Here is a 25,469-nt window from a genome sequence, read left to right as displayed (position 1 = left end):
AACATCAGGGGTTGAAGGGCCTGTTCTGCGTGTATTGTTCTATGTTCTATGAAATTTGAATGGGTTCAGAAAGAATTTACAAAGATGTTGCCAGGGTTGGTGGATTTGAGCTATAGGAAGAGGTTGAATAGGCTGGGGCTGTTTTCCCTGGAGCGTCGGAGACTGAGGGGTGATCTTACAGAGGTTTATAAAATTATGAGGGGCATGGATAGGATAAATGGACAAGGTCTTTTCCCTGGGGTGGGGGAGTCCAGAACTCAAGGGCATAGGTTTAGGGTGAGAGGGGCAAGATATAAAAGAGATCTCAGGGGCAATTTTTTCACAGAGGATGGTGCATGTGTGGAATGAACAGCCAGAGGAAGTAGTGGAGGCTGGTACAACTGCAACATTTAAAAGAGATCTAGATGGGTATATGAATAGGAAAGGTTTGGAGGGATATGGGTCAGGTGCTGACAGGTGGGACCAGATTGGGTTGGGATATCTGGTTGGCATGGACGGGTTGGGCTGAAGGATCTATTTCCGTGCTGTACATTTCTATGACTCTCTGACTCAATGTGTGACACCTGTGGTAAGTTGATTGCAGCCATTTAAAGTGTTTGTTTTTCATTTTAAAACCATTTTAGTCCACAAAAGTCCCAGGTATTAAAACCAGATTTACAGAATTGGAAATTTGATCGTTCATATTTTATCCCTTTTATTTACAATTCTGTTCATGCTTTTTCATGAAATCCCAGACATCTCAAAGCCATGAAGTACTTTTGAAATGTAGTCACTGTTGTAATGCAGAAAATGACCCATCACAAAATCTATTGTTACGTGACTATGGATCACACTGAGGCAGATCCCCTTATGCTACTGGAGATGTGTTATATCTGAAGAAAGAGCAATGCTTTTTTTTAGAATGACTGGAATTATATAAACTCATACAAGTTAGCAACAGGCTTGGGTCATTTCGCCCTTCAGCCTACTCTTCCATTCAAGATGATAATAACTGATCTGATTAAAACTTAATTCTATTTTCCTGATCCCAAAACCACTGACTTCCTTGGAAATCAAAAATCTAACTCAGCCTTGAATATGACCCATGATTTGGAGATGCCGGTGTTGGACTGGGGTGTACAAAGTTTAAAATCACATAACACCAGGTTATAGTCCAACAGGTTTAATTGGAAGCACTAGCTTTCGGAGCGACGCTCCTTCATCAGGTGGTTGTGGAGGGCACAATTGTAAGGCACAGAATTTATAGCAAAAATTTACAGTGTGATGTAACTGAACTTATACATTGAAAAATAACTTGATCGTTTGTTGAGTCTTTCATCTGTTTGAATACCATGATAGTTTCACTTCTTTCATATATTGTCTAGCTAACACCAATTGTTACAGCTAACCTGAGAATGCAATTTTTAAAAAAAGGTTTTGTGATTTACACATGAAAGAAGTGAAACTATCATGCTATTCGAACAGATGAAAGACTCAACAGACAATCAAGGTATTTTTCAATGTATAATTTCAGTTACATCACATTGTAAATTTTTGCTATAAATTCTGTGCCTTACGATTGTGCCCTCCACAACCACCTGAAGGAGCGTCGCTCCGAAAGCTAGTGCTTCCAATTCAACCTGTTGGACTATAACCTGGTGTTGTGTGATTTTTAACTTTGAATACGACCAGCCTCTAATTGTCTGGGTTCGAGAATTACGGGGATTAATGACCCCACAAGATATGAAAATCTTTCTCATCGTTGTCATAAATTGTCTCCACTTAAATAAGCCTGCAGTAATGAACTCTCTTTAAGTTACAATGAAATGTGCCACCGAATAAAGTAGGAAGAGTTAGGCTGTCAGTGCACACCCATGTCAAGTCCCTCCCACACTGGAGAGTCCAGGAGACACACGGAAGATGAACCTTCTATATTTGGACCACATGTGTAAATAGAAAGAGTTTCTTCTTCAGTAAAGGATGGGGGAAGACACAGAACGCGACATCGAGGAGATCATTCAGGAGATGGATTACATCCCCGGGCACTTCCACTTGGAACTGAATTTAAACTTCGAGCCTCTCCAACCCGAGAGGCTGCGGCGGAGAGACGCGAAGCTGAAGCGGGAGAGCTTGCAGCTGGAGGCGGAGGATGGCGCTCAGCGCTTCGCTGTGCGGAACCTGCTGGGGGTCTTCGCCTTCTACCTGGAGGAGTACCCGGCGGCCGAGGAGATCTTTTCCAGCGTCTGCCAGGAGGAGCCGGGCAACCTTAATGCCTGGGCCAACCTGGGCTATGTGTACGACCGGCTGCAGAAGGAAGGGCAGGCGGCCGAGTGCCTGGAGCGGCTCTCCCAGCTGATGGCTGGGGAAGAGGGGGGCGAGGCCGAGTCCCTGAGCCCGCTCCGGGCGGCCAGGTGCCTCGCTGAACAGGCCTATGCCAGCGCCTTCGATGTGGGACTGCAGAGCGAGGAGGAACACGCTACGAAACTGAGCACAGCCATCAAACTCTACGATAAAGCCTTGCGTTATGGCAAGAACATGGTGAGGCAGAGGGAGATGTGGTCCTCTCATGGGCTTTTTGCAGCTGGTGCCTTCATTGCTGACAGTTTATTTTCTCTTATTCCACCAGTCTGTGAGACCACAAATTTAAAAAAAAGTTTATCCCTAATTGCGCTCGAGAAATTGCTGTTGAGCCACCCTTTTTCATTGGAATCCGTGGGAAGGGTCTGGCACTGCTCAGGGACTGAACCCCAAGAATTTGACCCAGATCTAGTTTCAAGTTCAGGGTTCTGGAGGGAAATTTGCAGGTGGTGATGTTCTGAACTGCTATCCTTGCCTTTCTACAACGATTCTCCCTCATCCAACGTTTCAGAAATAATCCTCTTTCCCACCTTCCAGCCTGGCCTGAAGTATCTTTCAGGTGTGAGATCAAATATAGAAGGTGTAAACTTGCTCCTTCCTCTAATATTAGCGTTACAGCAAACCTTTCATTACTTCAATTTGGTGCAAGATAGTCAATAATAATAATTTTAAAAGTAATTGCCCATATAAAAGGGTAGATGGTTCTTCAGACCTGATGATGAAGTGGAAACTTTCAGAAGGGAATTGGATATTTAGTTGAATTGGAAAAAAATGCAGGTCCACATGGAGAGAACAGGGAAGTGGGATTATTTAAAATTATTTCAACAAGGCATGATTGAATGAGCTCTTTCTATGCCGTGTAGTTTTGAGGAAATTAGTCTCTTACAAGATAGATGGTTACTTGATCCCAAGTTTCTGTCATTGCTGCTGTATTTATGATCAGTTAGCTCAGTTGGATGGATGGCTAGTTTGCCATGCAGAGTGATGCCAGCAGCATTTAACTATAAATTCTGCGTCCTATGATCCTATCCCACCAGCTATCTGATGAAGGGTCAGTTAGACTCGAAACGTCAGCTCTTTTCTCTCCTTACAGATGCTGCCAGACCTGCTGAGATTTTCCAGCATTTTCTCTCTTTGGGCTCTGAAAGCTTGTTGGACTATAACCTGGTGTTATGTGATTTTTAACTTGTTAAGAGTATGATGACTTTGGCTATTAATGGCCAATTGTGTAAGTAGCCCCAGAGAACCAAGAGAAGGATCTTCAAGTTATGCTGTCAGCATAATAAACATTGTAAGGTTAAACTATATTATACGTATATTTAAGAATGAGAATCCACTTTTACTGAGCGTCCAATTTGAAAGCCAATATTCCAACATATATACAATGGGTTGAATGGCATCCTTCTGTGCTTAAGTTTCTATGTTTTTTTTTATTGCAGATAACATCAGAAGAAAAAAGGAGTTGGTATTTCACAATGGCCATCATGTATATTAGGTAAGACAATTTGTCACTTCGCAGCTAATCCTTACACAAAATTGCATTCACTTGCCAAATATCATCTATTGCGATCCAAAGATCAGTGAGTCCTCTGTGTCAAGATAAAAAGAATTCTGCTAGATAAACCCAGTGTCATTGGCAGATATTCACTGAAATAAATACATGAAGGAGAAAGGAATAAAGTGATCTAGTGAGATGTGGGAGTACATAGATATGGAGTAAAACATTGACATTGTCTTATTGGACAGCATAGCCCAGTTTTAATATAAGAAGTAATCTGTTACTGCATATATTTTACTGGACTGGCTGACATATCAGATAGATGAGGAAAAGCCAGCAGTAGGAAGGATGTGATTACATTGGAGGCGGTGCAGAGAGGATGTGCAAGGCTGTTGCCTGGGATGAAGTGGTTTAGCCATGAAGAGAGGCTGAATAAGCTCGGATTGTTTTCTTTAGAGCAGAGAAGGCTGAAAGGTGACTTAATTGAGGTGTATACGACTGAGGGCCATGGGCAGGGTAGGCAGGAAGCAGCTGTTCCTCTTAGTTGAAGGGTTAATCAAGGGGGCATAGTTTTAAAGTGAAAACAGCAGATTTAGAGGATATTTGAGGATTTTTGAGGATTTGAGAAAGTGGGACTAGTGTAGATTTACAGAATGTTATTTTTCAGTGCAGACTTGATGGACTGAAGAGTCTTTTCTGTATTGTATGATTCTATTATTCTATCTCTGTGCCTCTCCTTGAAAAACCTTCGTCATTTTCATCTGTTCAGGAAACTTTCAGCCACTGTGTTAGTTCTCTCTTCCTGTTTGAGCATCCAAATTCTATTTCTTTACAGTAAAGGAGGTTTGACACGCAAGTAATGGCTGCTTTCTTTCACAACATTATTGTGAGTTGTATGAGCACATGGCAGTAGCTGGCATGTTGGATTGTTCAAAATGACCAGTTATGGAGTCATAGAGTCATAGAGCTGTACAGCATGGAAACAGACCCATCGGTCCAACTTATCAAAGCCGAACAGATATCCCAACCCAACCACCTAGTCCCACCTGCCAGCACCCGGCCCGTATCCCTCCAAACCCTTCCTATTCATATACTCATCCAAATGTCCTTTAAATGTTGCAATTGTACCAGCCTCCACCACTTCCTCTGGCAGCTCATTCCATTCACGTACCACCCTCTGTGTGAAAAAGTTGCACTTTAGGTCTCGTTTGAAACTTTCCGCTCTCCCCTTAACCCAATGCCCTCTCTAGTTTTGGACTCCCCCACCCTGGGGAAAAGACTTTGGCTGTTAACCCTATCCATGCCCCTCATGATTTGCTGTTGCTGGCTCTTCAGTTTAAAAATTTTGAGTTGCTACACAGGCAACATTCATGCACTTATTTAAAGAAACAGAAGCTTACATTCATCTTGTGTGATTTTTGATATTTGATTTCATGTTCATGTTTCTAAAATTACTGTAAAGGTTCCTCACAAGTACTTAGAACATAGAACAGTACACCACAGGAAGAGACCCTTCGGTCCATTAGGTCCATGCCAACCATGATACCATTCTAAACTAATCCCATCTTCCTACACATGGTCCACATCACTCTATCCTCTGCATGTTCAAGTGTATGTCTAAATGCCTCTTAAACTTTGCTTCTAGCACCTCCTCCGGCACTGTCTTCCAGGCACCTACCCAATTTTATGGTTTTTTAAAAAAAAAACTTTCCTCATACATTTCCTTGACGTTTTTCCACTCTCACTTTAAACTTATGCCCCCTAGTATTTGACATTTCTGCCTTGAGAAAAAGGCTCTGACTGTCCAACCTATCCATGCCTCTCAATTTTATACTTGTACCAGCCTCCGATGCTCTAGCAAAAACAATCCAAGTTTGTCCAGCCTCTCCTTATAGCTAATACACTCCAATCCAAGCAACATCCTGGTAAACCTCTTTTGCACCCTCTTCCAAAGTCCCCACATCCTTCTGATAGTGTGTCGGCCAGAACTGCATGCAATGCTTCAAGTGTGGCTTCACTAAAGTCTAATACAGCCGCATTGTAACTTAGCAACTTTTATACCCACCGCCCCGAATGGTGGAGGCAAGCATGTCATTCACCTTCTTTACCACCTTATCCACTTGTGTTGCCGCTTTCAGGGAAATATGGACTTGGACCTGAAGGTCCCTCTGTTTTTAATGCTCCTAATGGTCTTGCCATTTACTGTAGACTTTCCTCTTACATTTGGCCTCTCAAAATGCATCACCTCATGCTTGCCATTTCTGCATCCAACTTTCCAACTGATCTGTATCCTGTTGTTTCCCCTGATAACCTTCCTCACTAACCAAAACTCCACAAACTTTCAAGTTGTCTGCAGTATTACTAATCAGACCATCCACAATAGGAGTACCAGAACTGATCCTTGTGTGACACCATTGGTCACAGACCTCCAGTCAGAAAAAACATCCCTCCACAACTACTTTCTCTCTTCTATGGCCAAGTCAATTTTGAGTCAAACTTGCCAACTCACCATGGATTCTTTGCGACTTAAACTTCTGGACCAGCCTACCATGAGGGATCTTGTCAAATGCTTTAGTAAAGTCCATGTAGACAACATCCACTGCCCTACCCTCATCAATCACATTCATCACTTCCTCAAAAAAACTCAATCAATTTTGTGAAACAAGATCTCCCCTGCGCAAAACCATGCTGACTAACCTTAATAAGTCAATTCTTCTCCAAATGTGAGTAAATCCTGAACTTATGAATCTTCTCCAATAACTTGCCTCCCACTGATATAAGACTCCACTGCCCTATAATATTTTTGGATTCTCCCTGTTGCCCTTCTTCAATAAAAGAACAACGTTGGCTATTCTCCAGTCTCTGGGACCTCGCCTATGGCTAAAGAGGATACAATGATCAGTGTCAAGGTCCCAGCAATCTTCTCCCTTGCTCCCCTCAGTATCCTGGATAGATCTCATGAGATTAGATTAGATTAGATTACTTACAGTGTGGAAACAGGCCCTTCGGCCCAACAAGTCCACACCGACCCGCCGAAGCGTAACCCACCCATACCGCTACATTTACCCCTTTACCTAACACTACGGGCAATTTAGCATGGCCAATTCACCTGACCTGCACATCTTTGGACTGTGGGAGGAAACCGGAGCCCCCGGAGGAAACCCACGCAGACACGGGGAGAACGTGCAAACTCCACACAGTCAGTCGCCTGAGTCGGGAATTGAACCCGGGTCTCTGGCGCTGCGAGGCAGCAGTGCTAACCACTGTGCCACCGTGCCGCCCACTTGGGGGAGATCTTGGGGGAGATCTTGGGGACATATCTACCTTAATGTTTTCTAGACACCCAAAACACCCTCAACACACTCCTCTCTCTAATCTTACCATCACTGATACCTTCACCTTGGTGAATACCAATATAAAGTACTCATTAAGGACCCTACCCACTTCCCCTGGCTTCATGCATTACTTTCATTCTTTGTCCTTGAGTGGACCTACCCTTTCTCATGTTAGCCTCTTGTTCCTCATATGTGTATAAAATGCTTTCGGATTCTTCTTAATTCAACTTGCCAAGGATATTTTATGACCCTTTTTTAGACCGCCTAATATCTTGTTTCCTTTGTACTTCACAAAAGCCTTGTTTGGTTTCAGTCTCCTAAACGTTACATATGCTTCCTTTTCCTTTTTGACTACTACAGTACCATAAGAACTCCTTCACTCTTCTGGGTTTTTATCCCCGCCTGAATCAATCCATTCAGAGATGTTATTACACAACTCTGGAGCAGATAGGACTTGAACCCAAGCCTCGTAGCTTAGAGGTAGTGACACTGCCACTGCACCACAAACTCATTTTAGGGCAATGTCCTAGTCCAAACCATTTTCAGCTGCTTTCTAATGACCTTCCCCCATTGTAAGGTGAGAAGTGTGAACGTTTGCTGATGATCACACACGTTCAGCAGCATTCACGATGAGTCTCCTACTGAAACAGTCTGGGTTCATATGCAGCAAGACCTGACAAAATTCAAGCTTAGGGTGACAAGTGTCAAGCAACATTCAAGCTGCACAAGTGCCAGTACTAATGGGAATGTACTTTAACACTGTAAAGATTGCAGATGGTCCCCAACTTACGAACATTCATTTATGAACGAGATCCCACACGATGGTGTATTAATATTAATATGAAGGTTAGCTTTTACATATGAGTGGCTATTCTATGTTATACTCTACTGTGTGCCAACTTGCATAAAAATTAACTTACAAATATCCTTGTGAACGGAAAATATTTGTAACCTGGGGACTGCCTGTAGTTATGAATTCGGCTGACTGGGTCACATTTATATGATCCTGCTTCTAACAGTTATCATTTTTGGGATTAAGACAAATAATGTAAGATGAAATACTGGGATGAGGTTTGATGCATCAGACGAAATAGTGGACAATTCTGTCTGTTATCACATGGCCCCACTAATGATATTATGACATTGCGTACTACTTTTCTCTCTGCCCCAGAAATGCTCCATTCCCTGTGTTGTCTGTTCCTGGTGGAGTCTTGGCTAATTTTCTTACCAGATGATGTTTGTCTAATCTGAGAGTGAAAGAGCTAATGCTTTCTCTTTCTTTTCTTTTCCTCCCGTAGACTGGATGGAATGTTAATGAACAAGGATCCCTACGCTTCTAAACGACTACTGTTTCTCAATAGGTCATTAGTATTACTACGGGAGGTTCTGAAGTCTGACAGTGCTCAATATAAAGGTAGTATAAGAATTGGTGAACCCCCCCCCCCAGCCTTTAAGATTGAAAGTTGCATAGCAGTGATAATAATACGTTTGTTTAAACCTTTGCCAATGTATCAATATTTATAATGTACAAACAAAAGAGCCAATACATCTATGTTCTGAGCAGAAATGAGGCAGACAGGTAGTTTAAATTGACCAATGATTTACTGGTTCGCATTCTTTTTTTTTCAACAGAAATTCCCTTCACTGATTTGAACCTGAATGTCAAGAACTTTTCCTTTGTTTATTGGTCATGTCCTCCTACTGCCCAGCAATTTTCCACTTCCATCCGACTGCAAATTGTCACAGTTTTGGAAGGAACATGCAATGAAGTCTGGGAATTAGTCACTCTGGCCTCACACTGCCAATTTTAGGTCTTCTTTATCCCCCAAACTTCTTGACTCTCCTACTCCTCCAGTTTGTACCTGGGTTCAGAACTAGGTGAACGTTATGAGAGAATGATGTTCTGAGCAACTTAAGAAGCTGAGGCAATTGGGAAATATCTTACCGAGTTATTTATTTCAAATAAACAGACTAGGGACTGAATATGGTTTGACTTATAATCCTCTGCAAATAGATTTGTAATGTGACTGTCATGTACTTACACTTATAATGAATCTCATTTGAAATAAATGAACAGAAGTAGCCTATTTTCTCCTGGAGCATGTTTTGCCATTCGGTGAGAACATGGCTAGCCTGTAGTCTAACTCCAGGTACCTGCCTTTGTTGTATTTCCTTTAATAACTTTGATTTTAATGTTAAAACTGTTTTTTGTTAACAATAAATCTAATGATTATTGCCACTTACATAACAGTATTCCAGACGTCTGCCATGTTTTCTGTGCAGAAGTGTTTCCTAATTTCACTCCAGAGGTATCTGGCTTCAATGTTTAAATTATGCCCCTTGTTGCAGAGTTCTGATGGACGGAAATAAATTCTCTCTACCCTTTTTTGATGACTTGAGAACATTAATCATAATCACAAAGTATTTGTTACAATTCTACACAAGATATGAGAGGAATGTTTTTAGGTCATGGTATAAAAGGGACAGTAGTAATATGGAAACAATATTAGCTAAGTGTTAGGAAACAGAGAGTAATGGTCCGTGGATATTTTATAGGTTGGAGGAATGTTTGCAGTGGAGTTCCACAAGGGTCAGCATTGGGACCCTTGCTTTTCCTGCTATATATTAATGATCTGGATCTTGAAGTGCAGGAGACAATAAGCAACTGCTCGGTTGTGTGCTCACGTAATTCTCTTTCCCAGCTCTTGCCTGGTGTTATTTGGGAATGATGCTGGAGCGGATGGACATCTTCCCTGTTACTCCAATGGCAGTTCATGACTGTGGATTCTCTGGGGCTGATCCACTCGACTGTTATGGACAGGTGAGGACTTGTTAGTTGATTTTAGCCAGAGATGGGAATGATAACAAAAGATTGTTTTAAAATATGTTAATTATTGACCCATAGTCTGAGGTGGGGAGGTAATAAACAGAGAAGGGAGAGCAGAACTTATAAATTGCAGACCAAACTCCTTCTCTAAGTATTCTGTTCACACACCGAACAAACAAAGATGTGTTTGTAGCTGAATCTAGTTGGAGTACACACTCAATCAGGCAGATGAATTAAATGATCACTGTCTCAGATGTGATGTCCATAAAATTATTATTTTATGGGCAGCACTGTGGCACAGTGGATAGCACTGCTGCCTCGCAGCGCCAGAGACCCGGGTTCAATTCCCGCCTCAGGCGACTGACTGTGTGGAGTTTGCATGTTCTCCCCGTGTCTGCGTGGGTTTCCTCCGGGTGCTCCGGTTTCCTCCCACAGTCCAAAGATGTGCAGGTCAGGTGAATTGGCCATGCTAAATTGCCCGTAGTGTTAGGTAAGGGGTAAATGTAGGGGAATGGGTGGGTTGCGCTTCTGCGGGTCGGTGTGGACTTGTTGGGCTGAACTCCCTTTTCCACGCTGTAATGTAATCTAATCTAATTATGAGTTGTGGCTGTGAGGAGAGATATCGGGAGGTTTGTTGACTCCTGCGTAAAAGAGTTGGCAGTTTTTATGTTGCTTTTTGGTTTGTGAACTGAGAAGTCAGGTGACAGTTTCTCTGTGCTAAACTGCTGTGGAAATGATGTTCTTATTATATCACATATCAAAGGACCTTCTTTAAAAAAATCAGCAATTATAAATAATCTTTGATACAATTAAACTTAACGCATTGTATTTTACAACACTGGTGACATTAAACATAAAGGCTCAGAATGTTATGGCTTATAATATAGAACTAAAATACTTGGGAATTTTCCTATTTTGGAATAGTAAGACAATCTTTTAAATTCAATGTGTTTGTTAAAAACAGAAGTAATGAGTTGAAACAGAATCTGCCTATGATAGTTTGGAATCAAAAGCTAGGAAGTAAAATGTTAAGAGGCTTTCGAAAAGGAGAGCATTTGAATATAGCTAGACACATCCAGGAAGTGGGAAAGGAAGAGATTCCAAACCTAGGAATGCTTGGATGACGAGATGGATTAAAATGAAACTGAAAGAAGAAGCTTATGACAAATGATAGGTGCAGAATGCAATAAAGAGCCATGCAATGTGAACATTGCACCCCTTTCTATTGAGGGGATGAGGGATAAATCTGGCAATGAAAGTCACTTTAGTATCAGTAGTGATAGAAGTTGAAGATAATAATTGATATTTAGGCTAATATTTAAAAACCAGAAAGAATTTGCAAAAGGCCAATTGCTTGTTTAATTAGTTGCAAATTGTTACAATCTGCAGTGCTCTATCTGGAAGGTTGGTGGAAGCAAATGTAATAATAATTTTCAAAACTGGGACTGGTTAGTTACATTCCTAATATACCATGTCGTTATGGTGACAGGAAAGTCTGACATATCTAGAAATTCTTGGATGACGAGATGGATTAAAATGAAACTGGAAGAAGAAGTTTATGACAAATGATAGGTGCAGATTACAATAAAGAACCATGCAATGCAAATATTGCACCCCTTTGTATTGAAGGGATGAAGATAAATCTGATTAAATTAAATCAAAGAATATGTACTTTCATTCTGGTGTCCAGCACAAGCCAGGAGAATCATATGGGTTTATAAATGTACTGGGATCTGGTGGAATTATCCTCACCTGAGTTTCTGTGCAAAGCAAACAGAAGAACATTTCCATATTCCCCATTTGGTTCTTGCCTCATGAATTACCTGGCAAAGTCATCCTGACTCATTTCTCATTTCTGGCATTCACTGGCTCAATTGCGATAAGATCTAAATCCTTCTCAATTCATTAATGCCGTTCTGCACTACTTTGAAGATAGGAAATTGGCCAAGAGAACATTGGAATAATAACATTTCAAGATATTAAAGATGTGGATGAGGATTTCAGGCACAAGCTGGGGAATCTGATGCTGTTACAGAGATGGAGGTAAATAGTTTTGGAAATGGAGAGGACCTACAATTGAAGTTCATCTTGGTGTCAGATATAACATCAAACTTAAGAACAGTCTGCTTCAGTCCAGACAAGATTGCTAGGGATAGGAAAGGATTTGGTGAGTAAAGAATGGAACTTGTAGTGTGGGGAGGATGGTAGGGGGTTGGGGCGATGCAAAAGACAATGAGATTTGGCCTTGCCAATTTTATAATTGCTGGTCGAAATCTCTGCTCATTTTGTACTGGATGTTGGATAGCCATGACAAATCATGAACAATTTTAAGAGTAGCTAAGCTTTTTATAATCATGTTTTTCTTTCATGGCTTTCTTCTTTTTTCTTGTTACCAACCGAAATTCCAGAAAGAAGCAAATGTATTTCTCATTGTATTAGTAAACATGTAGAGAATACTGCAGCCTCCAAGTTCATGAAAAGCCATCTAGTGGTAGCACTGTGCAGCTTCAGGCATCCACACCTATACAAGTGATTTGTGAAAGAGAATGATTTGGAGATGCTGGTATTGGACTGGGGTGTATAAAGTTAAAAATCACACAACACCAGGTTAGTCCAACAGGTTTAATTGGAAGCACTAGCTTTCAGAGTGCCGCTCCTTCATCAGGTGGTTGCGGCACTCTGAAAGCTAGTGCTTCCAATTAAACCTGTTGGACTATAACCTGGTGTTGTGTGATTTTTAACTTTGTGTGGTGCTATGAATAGGAATGATAGAATATTGGCTTTACAGCTTATTGGCTTAACAGCTAATTTTGCATAATTGCATAAGGAGCCATTTTTTAAAATTTACAATTGCCTCACTCTAAGTGTCAGCTATGGCTCAGTTAGTAGCTGTCAGCTGCTGAGTCAGAATATGATATGTTCAAGTTAAAGGCCTTGAGCACAAAATGCCAGTCTGGTATTCCTGTGCAGTACTGATGCAGTGGGGGCGAGATGCTGAGTCGGGAGCTGATGAGCTAACCTAGTAAGGCTCCAACTGGCCACTGTGCATTGGACAGGAATCAGTACTTTGTAGAAGAGCAGTGATGTCCTGACCAATGTTATCCTTTAATGTGGATCATGGAAACAGATCATCTTGTCATTTGCATGTTGCTGTTTGTGGGGGGGCTTCTGCGTGCAAGTTGGCTGCTGTGATTCTGATATTGCAACAGTGATTTGCCTTCATTGGTTCCAAATACTTTTGAGAAAACCCAGTAATCATGAAAGGTGCTCTATAAATGCAAGTCATCTTTGTTTTTTCCATCTGCTGTTTCAGGAAACTTGATATTTGACTTTAGTTGGTTTTTCAGATTGAAGACATTTGGAAAGTATCTACCTAAGAGCTTTAGAAATGTGTGCATTAAATATTCTTTCCCCCTGTGCATTTTCCAGGCGATTGAAATGGCAAAAACTGATCCATTCATTCTGAATCGGCTTGCTAAAGTTTTTCATTTTCTTGGAAAACAAGACATGGCGACTGGTATTTGTAACATGGCCTTGAATATTCTTCCAGACCCGGGAACAAATTGGCAAGCTTACAGCACGAGGGCGAAGGTATATTATTCTTGACATTTGTTGTGGCTGTCGATAGTGTTTGCACATGTGGCTGGGAGGGTGCACTGGTGTGAACAAGAGTAAAACGAGCTGCAGTAGACCATATAGCCCCTCTAGCCTGCTCTGCCATTCAATATGATCATGACTGATCATTGACCTTAACTCAACTTTCCTGTCCTTTTCCCTTTCAGATTTCCTGTAAGACCAAAGATGTCTCTATCTCAGCTTAAATATATTCAAATGGTTTAGTACTCGCAACAGTCCAGGTTAGAAAATTCCAAAGCTTCACGGCCCTCTAAATGAAGAAATCAGTACTAAACCATTGATTTTTCCTGAGACTGGACTCCCATGTATTAAATTCCTGAGCTGCGGGAAACAATCTGTTTTGTATCTTGGTGGGTGGGCTTCTATCTCTGTGGCTGGGTATTCTTCTGTCTGACAGAGGTGCACCTGAACAGCTGCCTACTCCTAACCCTATCACAGAGCCATGAAAGGGGAACCAGAATCATAAAAGTATTCTCCTCTTTTTACTGAACACAAATGAAGGCAGAGTCTGAAGTGCATTGTGAGGTGTCAATGGTAAGATGTTGATTTATGCCTTGCATGCTCAGAACATAAGAACATAAGCAACAGGAGAAGGAGTAGGCAGACTGGCCCCTCAAGCTGGCTCCACCATTCAATAAGATCATGGCTGATGCTTTTGTGGACTCAGCTCCACTTACTCGCCCATTCCCCATTACCCTTAATTCCTTTGCTGTTCAAAAGTTCATCTACCTTTCCTTAAAAACATTCAACGTAGTAGCTTCAACTGCCTCATAAGCAGGGAGTTCTACAGATTCACAACCCCTTGGGTGAAGAAGTTCCTCCTCAACTCAGTCCTAAATCTGCTCCCCGTTATTTTGAGGCTATGCCCCCTAGTTCTCGTTCCACCTGCCAGTGGAAACAACCTCCCCATTTCTATCTATCTATTCCCTTCATAATTGTATATATTTCTATAAGAACTCCCCTCCCCCCCCCCATTCATCTAAATTCCAATGAGTACAGTCCTAGTCTACTCAATCTGTCCTCATCAGCCAACCCTCTCAACTCCAGAGTCAACATAGTGAACCTTCTCTGCATCCCATCCTTTGCCAGACCATCCTTTCTCAAGTAAGGAGACCAAAACTATACTTCAGGTGTGGCCTCACCAGCACCCTGTACATCTGCAGCATAACCTCCCTATTGTTAAACTCCATTCCTCTAGCAATGAAGGACAATATTTCATTTGCCTTCTTAATTACCTGCTGCACCTGGAAACCAACTTTTTGTGATTCATGTACGAGGACATCCAGGTCCCTCTGCGTGGTAGCGTGCTGCAATTTTTCACCATTTAAATTATGTCCATTTTGCTATTATTCCTACCAAAGTGGATGACCTCACATTTACCAAAATTGTATTCCATCTGACAGGCCCTCGCCCACTCAGTTAACCTGTCTATATCCTTCTGCAGACTTTGTGTCCTCTGCACACTTTGCTCTACCACTTATCTTAATGCCATCTGTGAACTTTGACATGCAACACTTGGTCCCCAACTCTAAATTCTGAGATTCTAAACTTTGAAATTCTAGCCTTGACCATGTTGTCAGCAAAGACTGGCGAAGTACACCTCCAAGAGCTAGGAAGGATATTTTTTCTCAATTTTCAACAAAACTGTAGACAAGGTTCAGGTGACTTTAGTGATGATGATCAAACAGAAGGAAAACTCAGCCCCTATTTGAAGCTGACTAGGCTCATAGCATATTTACAGTCAACAAAGAGCATGGAGTTTCAGTCTCGCCTAGATTTAACCACTATTTGTTTTTATACAGTTCCTTCCTAGTGGAAAAAAATATCCACTGCAATTTTGCAAAGTTGTAGCCAATGAAAACTAGCAGCAAAGTTAACTTTTAAGAAAAGTCCTAAGAGTTAAGAGCAAATTGGGCAGGCAGGAGGATTTGGGTGGGTGGAGGGTCAGATGGCTGGAGGCATTAATATGAAAATAAAACAAAGAACAGTGGATGTTGGAGTTCTGGAACAAAAACAGAAACTGCTGTTCTGATGACGAGTTACCGGATTCAAAATATAAACTTTGCTTTATCCCACAGATGCTGCCAGACTTGCTGAGTTTTGCCAACAATTTCTGTTTCTGCATTGATGCCAATGGTGGAGATACACAATTCTGGTTGCCATACTATCGGAAGGATGTTATTAAACTGGAAAGGGTGCAAAAAAGATTTACAAGGATGTGACCGAGACTCTAAGATTTGAATTATAAGGAGAGGCTGGATAGGTTGGAACTGTTTTCCCTGGAACTTAGGAAGCTTATAGAGATGTATAAAATTATGGGTGGCATGGATAGAGTGAATAGCCAAGGTCTTTTCCACAGAGTAAGGAAGTGCAAAACTAGAGGACATAGGTTTAAGGTGAGAGGGGAAAGATTTAAAAGGGACCTGAAGGGCAACCTGTTCACATAGAGGGTAGTGCATGTATGGAACAAGCTGCCAGAGGAAGTTGTCGAGGCAAGTACAATTACAATATTTAAAAGACATTTGGATAGAGACGTGAATAGGAAAGGTTTAGAGGCACATGTCCAAATGCAGGTAAATGGGATTAGTTCAGTTTAGGAAACCTGGCTGGCATGGAGTTGGGGCAAAGGGCCTGTTTTGGTGCTTTATTCCTCTGTGACTCTAAGCTGAAATTGGGACAAAAGTTTGAGAAGTGTGGAGTGGGGTCCATGCTCGAAGGAATCGAAGAAAATGGAGATAGGGATTAAAATCAGAATGTTTAATTTGAAGATACTATGAAACTTGAAGCCAATGTTGATCAGCAAGGACAGGGGTGTGGGTGTAGAACATGATACCAGAGTGGTTTGAAAAGTACAGAGTTGAAAAGCTAGAGTATAGAGGATTTCAATCCAATGACAGATGTGAAAGGATAAACCTCTTGCCATCTTTATATCTGATGTTCTTCCATTCCTCCCCCACCCCAGATTAATATGAAAATATACACTCAGGGTCTTGAGCGGGTCAAGATGGGTCACAGTGGAGTGCCAGACAGGCAGCTACTAACCAAAGCAAAAGCAGATTTGGATTTAATATTGTCTGTGTGCCCCTGTCTAAAGACATACCTGGATATGGGACAGGTGAGTACTGTGTGATTGAGCTTTGTCAAGGTTTTATCTTCTGTCAGTCAGGTAGCATAATGTTTATATTCCTGGACTCCTTCTCCACTGAATCTCAGTATCACTGAATCCTCCCACCAACAGGACAGTCTGACCAGAGGGAAAAACACAACTGACCACAACCTCCCCTACTAATCTATCTATCGAAGATGCATCTGTACATGAAAGCTTTGAAAGGAGTAACAACCCCATAATTCTGTGGCGAGAGCATCATTTTGCCCATAGTCGATACCTTCCACAATGTTAATTGGCACTATAGTGTGTTCAATAAATTCAGAGTCAATCTCACAGCATAAAACTGGTCATCCATGAAGTTTTGTGAGCCATCATCATCAGCAATCTATAAACTCAGCATTTCCCTCAAACCAGGAGAGCAAGCCTTGTTTGGTAAGGGGTGCACAAGAGTGACTGTGACTAGACATTAGTGTTTAAACAGATAACTGGAGGTGGAGGCTCCACAAATCCACCAACCTCAATCACAGGAAGTGCAATACATCAGTGCAAAAGAAGCTTGAAGCATTTGCAACCAATCTGGAGTACTATGCAAAATATTCATCTTGGCCTCCTCCAGAGGTCTTCAGCATTACTGATGCCAGTCATGAGCCAATTTGATTCACTCGCATGATATGACAAAAGGGCATACAACAAGAGCAAGGTGCCCTGAGTACAATTCCACTCTAGTGTGCTCTAGAACGATCCCCTAGTCAAGATGTTCCAGTAGAGCTAATACAGGTACCCATTCTGTCAGGACAATTGTTTTGAAGTCAACGGAATGCAAATACAGTGGGCTATAAAAATGTGTTCAGCTTGATCTTGTCCTGTTTATGACCTTGCCCACATTGAGATAGATTCAGCTTTTGACTCTGTGGTCTTGAGAATGAATTTGAAGTAATGATAGAAATTGCGTTTGAAAATTGCCATCGGCCAACTAGCAGCAAAATTTGTTGTTATATTTAACGTTTGGTGCCCCACATGGTCAGTGAACTGTAGATTAATATGGCTAGCATAGCCCCTTTTTAATTTGTAATGATTCAAATTAAAGCGGACCAACAGTCAAGCTTTTGTTTAAACAAGTTAAAGGTTAGTTTATTGCAAGTTATTACAGAGGATTCTGAAGGGATAGAATTGTTAATCAAATATAAGTACCAGGATTAAAACAAGTACACATCAAGCAAAAAAAAATCTTGTAAGTAGAAATTCCAGTCAATCTGTGGGATATATCCTTAAGGCCCATTGTTTGAGTTCAAAGTTTGTGCGAAGATTTGTAGCTCGGGTGCTCGTTGTTGTGGTTCTGTTCGCCGAGCTGGAAGTTTTTGTTGCAAACGTTTCGTCCCCTGGCTAGGCGACATCATCAGTGCTTGGGAGCCTCCTGCGAAGCACTTCTTTGATGTTTCCTCCGGTGTTTATAGGAGCATCTCAGAACTGACCGCCAGACTACTGCGACCCCTAGGACTCATAACGGCACACAAACCAACAGCCACGCTCAGACAACAACTCACCAGAACGAAGGACCCGATACCCAACATGAGCAAAACTAATGTAGTGTACAAAATACCATGCAAGGACTGCACAAAACACTATATAGGACAAACAGGAAGACAGCTAACAATCCGCATACATGAACATCAACTAGCCACGAAACGACACGACCAGCTATCCTTAGTAGCCACACACGCAGACAACAAGCAACATGAATTCGACTGGGACAATACTACTATCATAGGGCAAGCCAGACAGAGAACAGCCAGGGAATTCCTAGAGGCATGGCATTCATCCACAAACTCCATCAACAAACACATCGACCTGGACCCAATATACCAACCACTACAGCGGACAGCTGAAACTGACAACCGGAAGCGGCAGGGACAGACCACTATAAACACCGGAGGAAACATCAAAGAAACGCTTCGCAGGAGGCTCCCAAGCACTGATGATGTCGCCTAGCCAGGGGACGAAATGTTTGCAACAAAATCTTCCAGCTCGGCGAACAGAACCACAACGTTTGAGTTCTTTGTTTAAGAGATTAAGACTTGAAGTCATATCCAGTAGCTGTGGTGGCTTCTGTAATTGGATAATTAGTATTTTTTTACAAAGGACAGTTGACTCTTGGAGAGAATCCCTTTTTTATCTCTCTCTGTATGTCTCGATAGAAACTCTCTGTCTAGACAGCTTACCTTTTTGAGTCATTCATAGTTGACAAGGTAGAATGGCCACTGTTATCAAGTGACCTATGCAGTGACACATTTCAGGGACAACTCTTTTCTCCTACTTTTTTTTTTGTAAAAGATGTTTTCTAATCGATGTGTTCAGAGATATTGTTACACACCTCGGGACTTGAGCCTGGGCCTCTTCACCCAGAGGAAGGAACTTTTTAAATTAACCCACCACTTAATCTCTCAATTTACCCACTAAACAAATAACAATTAATAACAACAAAAAAAAGGACAGAGTAGGAAGGGAGGGAGGGTACTAAATCAAAATAGAGTTGAAGGGAGAAATTGTGGTAATAAGTCTTAGGTGTGGTCAATGCCCAATTTACATTGTTGCAATGAGTCACCATGAGTTTTTACATGTTTGTGCACGTTTCTGTGAGATCCTTGTAGAACTTGCAGTTGCACAGTCAGGTGACTTGTAGCAGCCACATTTTTAGCTTCTTACCCAGTTGCAATCAGATTAACAGTAAGTAGTGTAGCCTTTAACAGTCTTTCTCCTAAAAAAAAAAGCATCACCTAGTTACACAATCATAAAATGGTTGATCAGGAGGCAATGGCCTAGGCTGGGCTGTTATTCCAGAGACGAGAAAGTGAGGACTGCAGATGCTGGAGATCAGAGTCGAGAGTGTGGTGATGGGAAAACACAGCAGGTTAGGCAGCATCCAAGGTGCAGGAGAATTGCACTTCAGTCATAAGCCCTTCATCAGGAATGAAGCTTGTGGGCTGGGGCTGAGAGATAAATGGAAGGGGGGGTGGGGTTGGGGGGGGAAGGTAGTTGAGAAAGCGATAGGAGGGTGAAGGTGAGGGAGGTGGCGATAGGTCAGGGGGGAGTAATGGACAGGTCCGGATGGCGGTTCCGAGTTGGAGGTTTTGGACTGGGATAATGTGGGGGATGGAGAAATTAGAAAGCTGTTGAAATCCACATTAATCCTGTCTGGTTGCAAGGTCCCAAGGTGGAATATGAGGCGCTCCTCCTCGAGGCGTCAGGTGGTAGTGGTTTGGCGGTGGAGGAGGCCCAGGACCCTCATGTCCTTGACGAAGTGGGAGGGGGAGTTGAAGTTTTCAGCCACGGGGCGGTGGGGTTGGTAGATGCAGGTGTCTCAGAGATGTTCCCTGAAATGATCCGCAAGAAGGCGTCCTTGTCTCCCTGATGTAGGGGAGACTACACTGGGTGCAACAGATGCAGTAGATGACAATGGTAGAGGTACAGGTAAATTTCTCTTGGATGTGGAAGGATCCCTTGGGGCCTTGGATGGATGTGAGAGGTGTGGTGGGGGTGCAGGTTTGGCACTTCCTGCAGTGGCAGGGAGAGGTGCCAGGAGTGAGGTGTGGGCTGGTGGGGGATGTGGACCTGACGAGGGAGTCATGGAGGGAATGGTCTCTCTGGAACGCTGATAGGGGTGGGGAGGGAAATATATTTTTGGTGGTGGAAGTGGCGGAGGATGATGCAATGTATGCGGAGGTTGGTGGGGTGGAAGTTGAGGACCGGGGGGTGGTTCTGTCCTTGTTGCATTGGGAAGGGTGGGGTTCAAGGGCAGTGGTGCATGAAGTGGAGGAGATGCGCTGGAGGGCATTGTCAACCACGTGGGAAGAGAAGTTGCGATCATGGAAGGATGCCATCTGGGACTCTCTGAGGTGGAATTGGTCATCCTGGGAACAGATGCTGCAGAAGTAGAGGAATTGGGAATAAGGCATGGCATTTTTGCAGGAGGTAGGGTGGGAGGAAGTGTAGTCTAGGTAGCTGTGGGAGTCAGTGAGCTTGTAATAGATGCCTGTGGCCTTGGGCTCCTCCACCAACCATTACCACCCAACCCCTGAAGGAGGAACACCTTATATTTTGCTTTGGGACCCTGCAACCACACGGGATAAATGTGGATTTCAACAGTTTCCTCATTTTCCCTATCCAAAATTATCCCAGTTCCAAGCCGCCAACTCAGCACCACCCACCTGACCTGTCCATCATCACTCCCCCTCTGACCTATCACCTCTCCCTCACCTTCACCCACCTATCACTTTCTCAGCTACCTTCCATCCCAACCCCCCCCCCAATTTATCTCTTAGCCCTGGACTACAAGCCTCATTCCTGATGAAGGGCTTATGCCTGAAACGTTGATTGTCCTGCTCATCGGATGCTGCCTGACCTGCTGTACTTTCCCAGCAGCACACTCTTCACTGTTAATACAAAGACCCAGGTAATGTTCTGGGGACCTGGGTTCAAATCATGCCATGGCAGATGGTGGAAGTCAATACAAATCTAGAATTAGGAGTCTAATAACTAGACTAGATTCCCTACAGTATGGAAACAAGCTCTTCGGCCCAACAAGTCTACACTGACCCTCCAAAGAGTAACCCACCCACACCCATTCCCCTACCCTATATTTACCCTTGACGAATGTACCTAACACTGTGAGCAATTTAGCATAGCCAATTCACCTAACCTGCACATCTTTGGACCGTGGGAGGAAACGGAACACCCAGACGAAACCCAGTGGACACAAGGAGAACGTGCAAGCTCCACACAGACAATTGCCCGTGATGGGAATCGAACCCAGGTCCCTGATGTTGAGAGGCAGCAGTGCTAACCACTGAGCCACCATGCCACCTAAATGATGACCGTGAATATATTGTGAATTGTTGGGGGAAAAAAAACCTATCTGGTTCACTAATGTCTTTAAGGGAAGGAAACTGCCAACCTTATCTATGTGTCAGACCTATACGTGACTCCAGACCTCCAACAATGTGGTTGACTCAACTGCACTCTGGGATGAGCAATAAATGCTGGCCGAGCCACTAATGCCCTCATCCCTTGAATGCATTTTTTAAAAAGTTCCCACAAATATTTGTTGTATACTAAACTGATGACTCTCAAACTGTTGGACCTCTTGTGGATTATGAACTTTTCTAGATATGTAAATTTGTTTATAGTCTTGAAATGCACTGCCACCCAAGTTCAATTTCATTGCTCCTTTTGGATTAATAACCTATTTCTGTATTGCTAACAGGTTTGTTACTACATGGGTGTTGATGCTGTGCAGGAACTCCAGTTGGTGGATGAGAATGCACTAAACAATGCTTTAGTTTTCTTTGCCAAAGCCATGGAGCTTGACATGGGAGACACGCTGCCCGAGATCCAGTTGCTGAGAGGGAAGTGTTTACAGGTCAAAGGGGAGGAGCACAATGCAGTTGAGTGCTTCAAGCAAGCAATTGAACTTGATGATGTAGGATCCCAGTACTCTGAGACATTCCGCTGCCTCATTGAATCGCTTTTGTCACTGTTCATCCAGGAGAAATCCAGTGAGGAAATGGTCATCCGTGAGGTGGAAATCTGGGTAGAAAAAGCTGAGGCAAAGTATCAAATGGAGAGAGTCCGACAGGAACTGCGCTTAATTTGCCGAAACCATATGCCAAAGATTTTAAAACTCTCCAGAGCTATGATCATAGCTGGGAAGCTGCGAATAGTAAAATTACTTTTGGAAACAATGAATCCTGATCACACCTGAGTTAGTTAGATTTCGGTTAAGTAATTTGTTTGAATGCTTTCACTACCTGTCTTTAAGCACTCACTACTTAAGGGTTTCTGCCAACAAACCTTGCCTTTTGTGTGGTGTTTAATCAGATGGGACAAATGTTGAATAGCCTGTGAATTGCAATTTAATCTATCTCATGTTTTCACCATTATGTTGCCCCTCTGTTGGCTGAGCTGCAGAAAAGGTGTCCCCAGTATAAAATACCAAATAGATGACAGCTAGAATTTGATTGGAATATGATTCTTTCAAAGTGATTTGTTCACCTTTTATTAAACACTCACAAATGTCTCCTAACCAGGCTAAACATACATTGTTTTTAGACACACAGGAGTGAGTAATGTGACCTAGATAGCACCTTCCTGATGAATCTCAGATCTTTTTGGTTTTCTGGAATTCTCTGGCAGAAATATTTAATGTATAAAACCTCATTAAAATGCCAGGTCAAGTGTAGTATTAGTTAATTAAAGGATAAAACACAACCCACTTTACTCAACAATGTGACTCAATTCAAACATCAATTGAACACCTACCACTCTATCAGATCATTTCCTACACAAGCCACCCTGGAACCCTTTGAGAGAAAACACTGTTTCAGAATGAGCATGTGGTGAGCATTAAGTAACTGCAGTCTGTATGAACACTGCTCTAAATTCATTCTGCTCTGACCACTCTAACTGGCAGAGAACAGTTTTATTGCAGTTCATAGAGATGAGAGGGGGTTAACTTAATCAATCATCACCCAGATCCTCATCTCACTTTCAGAGCATGTGTTGTGGTAATATGCCACAGATATAATAACTTGGACCTCACACTGGTAATTCTCATTGGCCTGTTGTTCATTGATTTTTCTTTTTAAACTTCTAAAATTTTGAATGCCAGCAGAATCACAGCTGTCTGATGAGATTGAACTTTTTGATTTATTGGATTTAAACTGCTTACTTGCAAAGTAAGAATTGTATGAAATTGAAAAGTATAGGAATGTGATCTAATGAATGACTTTGTACCCTTATTGTACTGAAGTACAATGCTGAAGTGATTCAAACAACAGATATCTTTGAGCATGAGTGCTTGAGGCCAACACTTCAAGCACAGAATTATTGATCTAATGAAAATGAACTTAGCTTCTCCAGGTGTGGTGGTCTACTTCAGCTGTTGCTTTGGTGACAAAGGGGGTCCTTGAGGCAGCTTCTGTGATATCTTCAGCAACTTGGTGTCCAGCCCAAGATTCGGTAGCTTCCATGGCAGCTTTCTGTGACAGCGGAGAATGTGATTCCTGTCTTTTCCTCAACCTTGGGGACCGATGAGCCGAGAATTGAACAGAGATGGACTTTGCCTTGAATTTTTTATATACAATTGCTGTTATTCATTTTAGGTGGTGGAGTTGGTGACTTAAACACTTCTCACTAATTTTTTTGTTAAAAACAAATGGCAATAAATTACTATTCTATTCAAAAGCCAAACACTGGATGTTGGAGTATCTGAAATGAAACTGGAGAAACTCAGCAGGTTAGCAGCCACTCCATAGGGAGAGTTAATGTTTCAGGACCATACTGGGCTACAAGCATTAACTTTATTTTTCCTTCCATACATGCTGCCAAGACTTGTCATTTTTGTTTTCATTCCCCACAATATGGCTACTTTGAAGAAGACAATAGTCACTTGTGGTGAAACTGAGGAAATGTGGCTTTCCCTTCCTTCCGCTGGCTCTGAAACTCCTTTGGGATGTCCAACTAGGCTCTTTGACTTCAAAAGGTCAAATGTGCCATTCCTCTCTTCAAAAAAAGTTTAAAAATTTAGCTTTCCAACTGCACTACAAATACAATTGTTACAAACGTCAACAGCTTGAACTCTTCTAGCACATTCATGAAGCATGCAGAAAGTTTCACTACAATATTTAAAGAAAATGAATTGTAAGACTGGCCATTGTGCCTTTAGTAAGGTTTATTTGTAAGTTTGAATGTGACCATTCATTGCTATGGTTTCAATTATTGCTATCCACCTGTTACTGAGATATAGTGGTGGGTTTTCTCCTCTCTCAAGTGCAGAATATTTGTATACACCATCTACGGTAAAACAATTAATTTTTTCCCAGTAAGAGAAACAAACGTGGGTTCATTTGGAGTGGCTGAGCAGAAGGGTGCCCTGCATGATCAGGTGAGTGTTGCATAAACACTTGGAGAGGGAAGCAACAAAATGGAGGCACCTATCTTAAAAAAGTCCAAACAGAATTCTCCAGATAGTGGGGGCAATGATTGCACTGTCTTGCCAATGTTTGTTACTGTTAATTTTTAAAAATTAGATTCCTTACAGTCTGGAAACAGGCCCTTCAGCCTAACAAGTCCACACGGACCCTCCAAAGAGCAACCCACCCAGACCCATTCTCCCCCTTGACTAATGCACCTAACACTACGGGCAATTTAAAATGGCCAATTCACCTGACCTGTACATCTTTGGACCGTGGAAGGAAACCAGATCATCCGGCGGAAACCCGCATAGACATTCGGGGAATGTGCAAACTCCACACAGACAGTTGCCCAAGGCAGGGAATCGAACTCAGGTCCGGGTGCTAACCACTGAACCACTGTGAGGCAATGATAAAGGTTTCAAAAGGTGTTATCCTCCTCGTATGACACTATACTTATTGCTATCCTTTTGCAGTTCTCACTTTTCATCTATGTATTTCAAAAATGTTGCCATTGTTTCTTCTGTACTAAATGGAATATCTTCAGTTACTTTTTAGCTTTTGAGATGATTGTCATATCATTCACCATAAAGACTATTCATGCCTTCCTGAAGTAGGTTAGGCATGTGACCAATGGTGCACCATTAGAGTTATAGATATTTTCTAACTTGCCTGTACAGACTTGCTATTACAAACCTCTGGATCAGGTTGGGACTTGAAAATGGGTCTACTGGCCCAGAAGTAGGGACACTGTCTGGCC

The 25,469-nt window shown here is 42.3% G+C and overlaps 1 protein-coding gene across 1 annotated transcript; it reads left to right on the top strand.

Annotated features, from left to right (window-relative positions):
• The first annotated feature begins 1,906 nt into the window (after nucleotides 1–1,906).
• ttc22 (tetratricopeptide repeat domain 22) lies at nucleotides 1,907–23,981 on the top strand. Its single transcript, XM_043700134.2, has 7 exons — nucleotides 1,907–2,517; nucleotides 3,777–3,832; nucleotides 8,469–8,584; nucleotides 9,873–9,991; nucleotides 13,427–13,588; nucleotides 16,596–16,748; nucleotides 22,003–23,981. Exons 1-7 carry the CDS (start codon nucleotides 1,960–1,962, stop codon nucleotides 22,498–22,500), a joined length of 1,662 nt encoding a protein of 553 aa, XP_043556069.2. The 5' UTR covers nucleotides 1,907–1,959; the 3' UTR covers nucleotides 22,501–23,981.
• Nucleotides 23,982–25,469: the final 1,488 nt, after the last annotated feature.

Source organism: Chiloscyllium plagiosum, unplaced genomic scaffold (genome assembly GCF_037043375.1).
Source record: "Chiloscyllium plagiosum isolate Xiang-an unplaced genomic scaffold, Cpla_swu_hap1 HiC_scaffold_9, whole genome shotgun sequence".
NCBI classification, from domain to species: domain Eukaryota; kingdom Metazoa; phylum Chordata; class Chondrichthyes; order Orectolobiformes; family Hemiscylliidae; genus Chiloscyllium; species Chiloscyllium plagiosum.
This window is presented reverse-complemented; position numbering and strand designations above follow the sequence as displayed.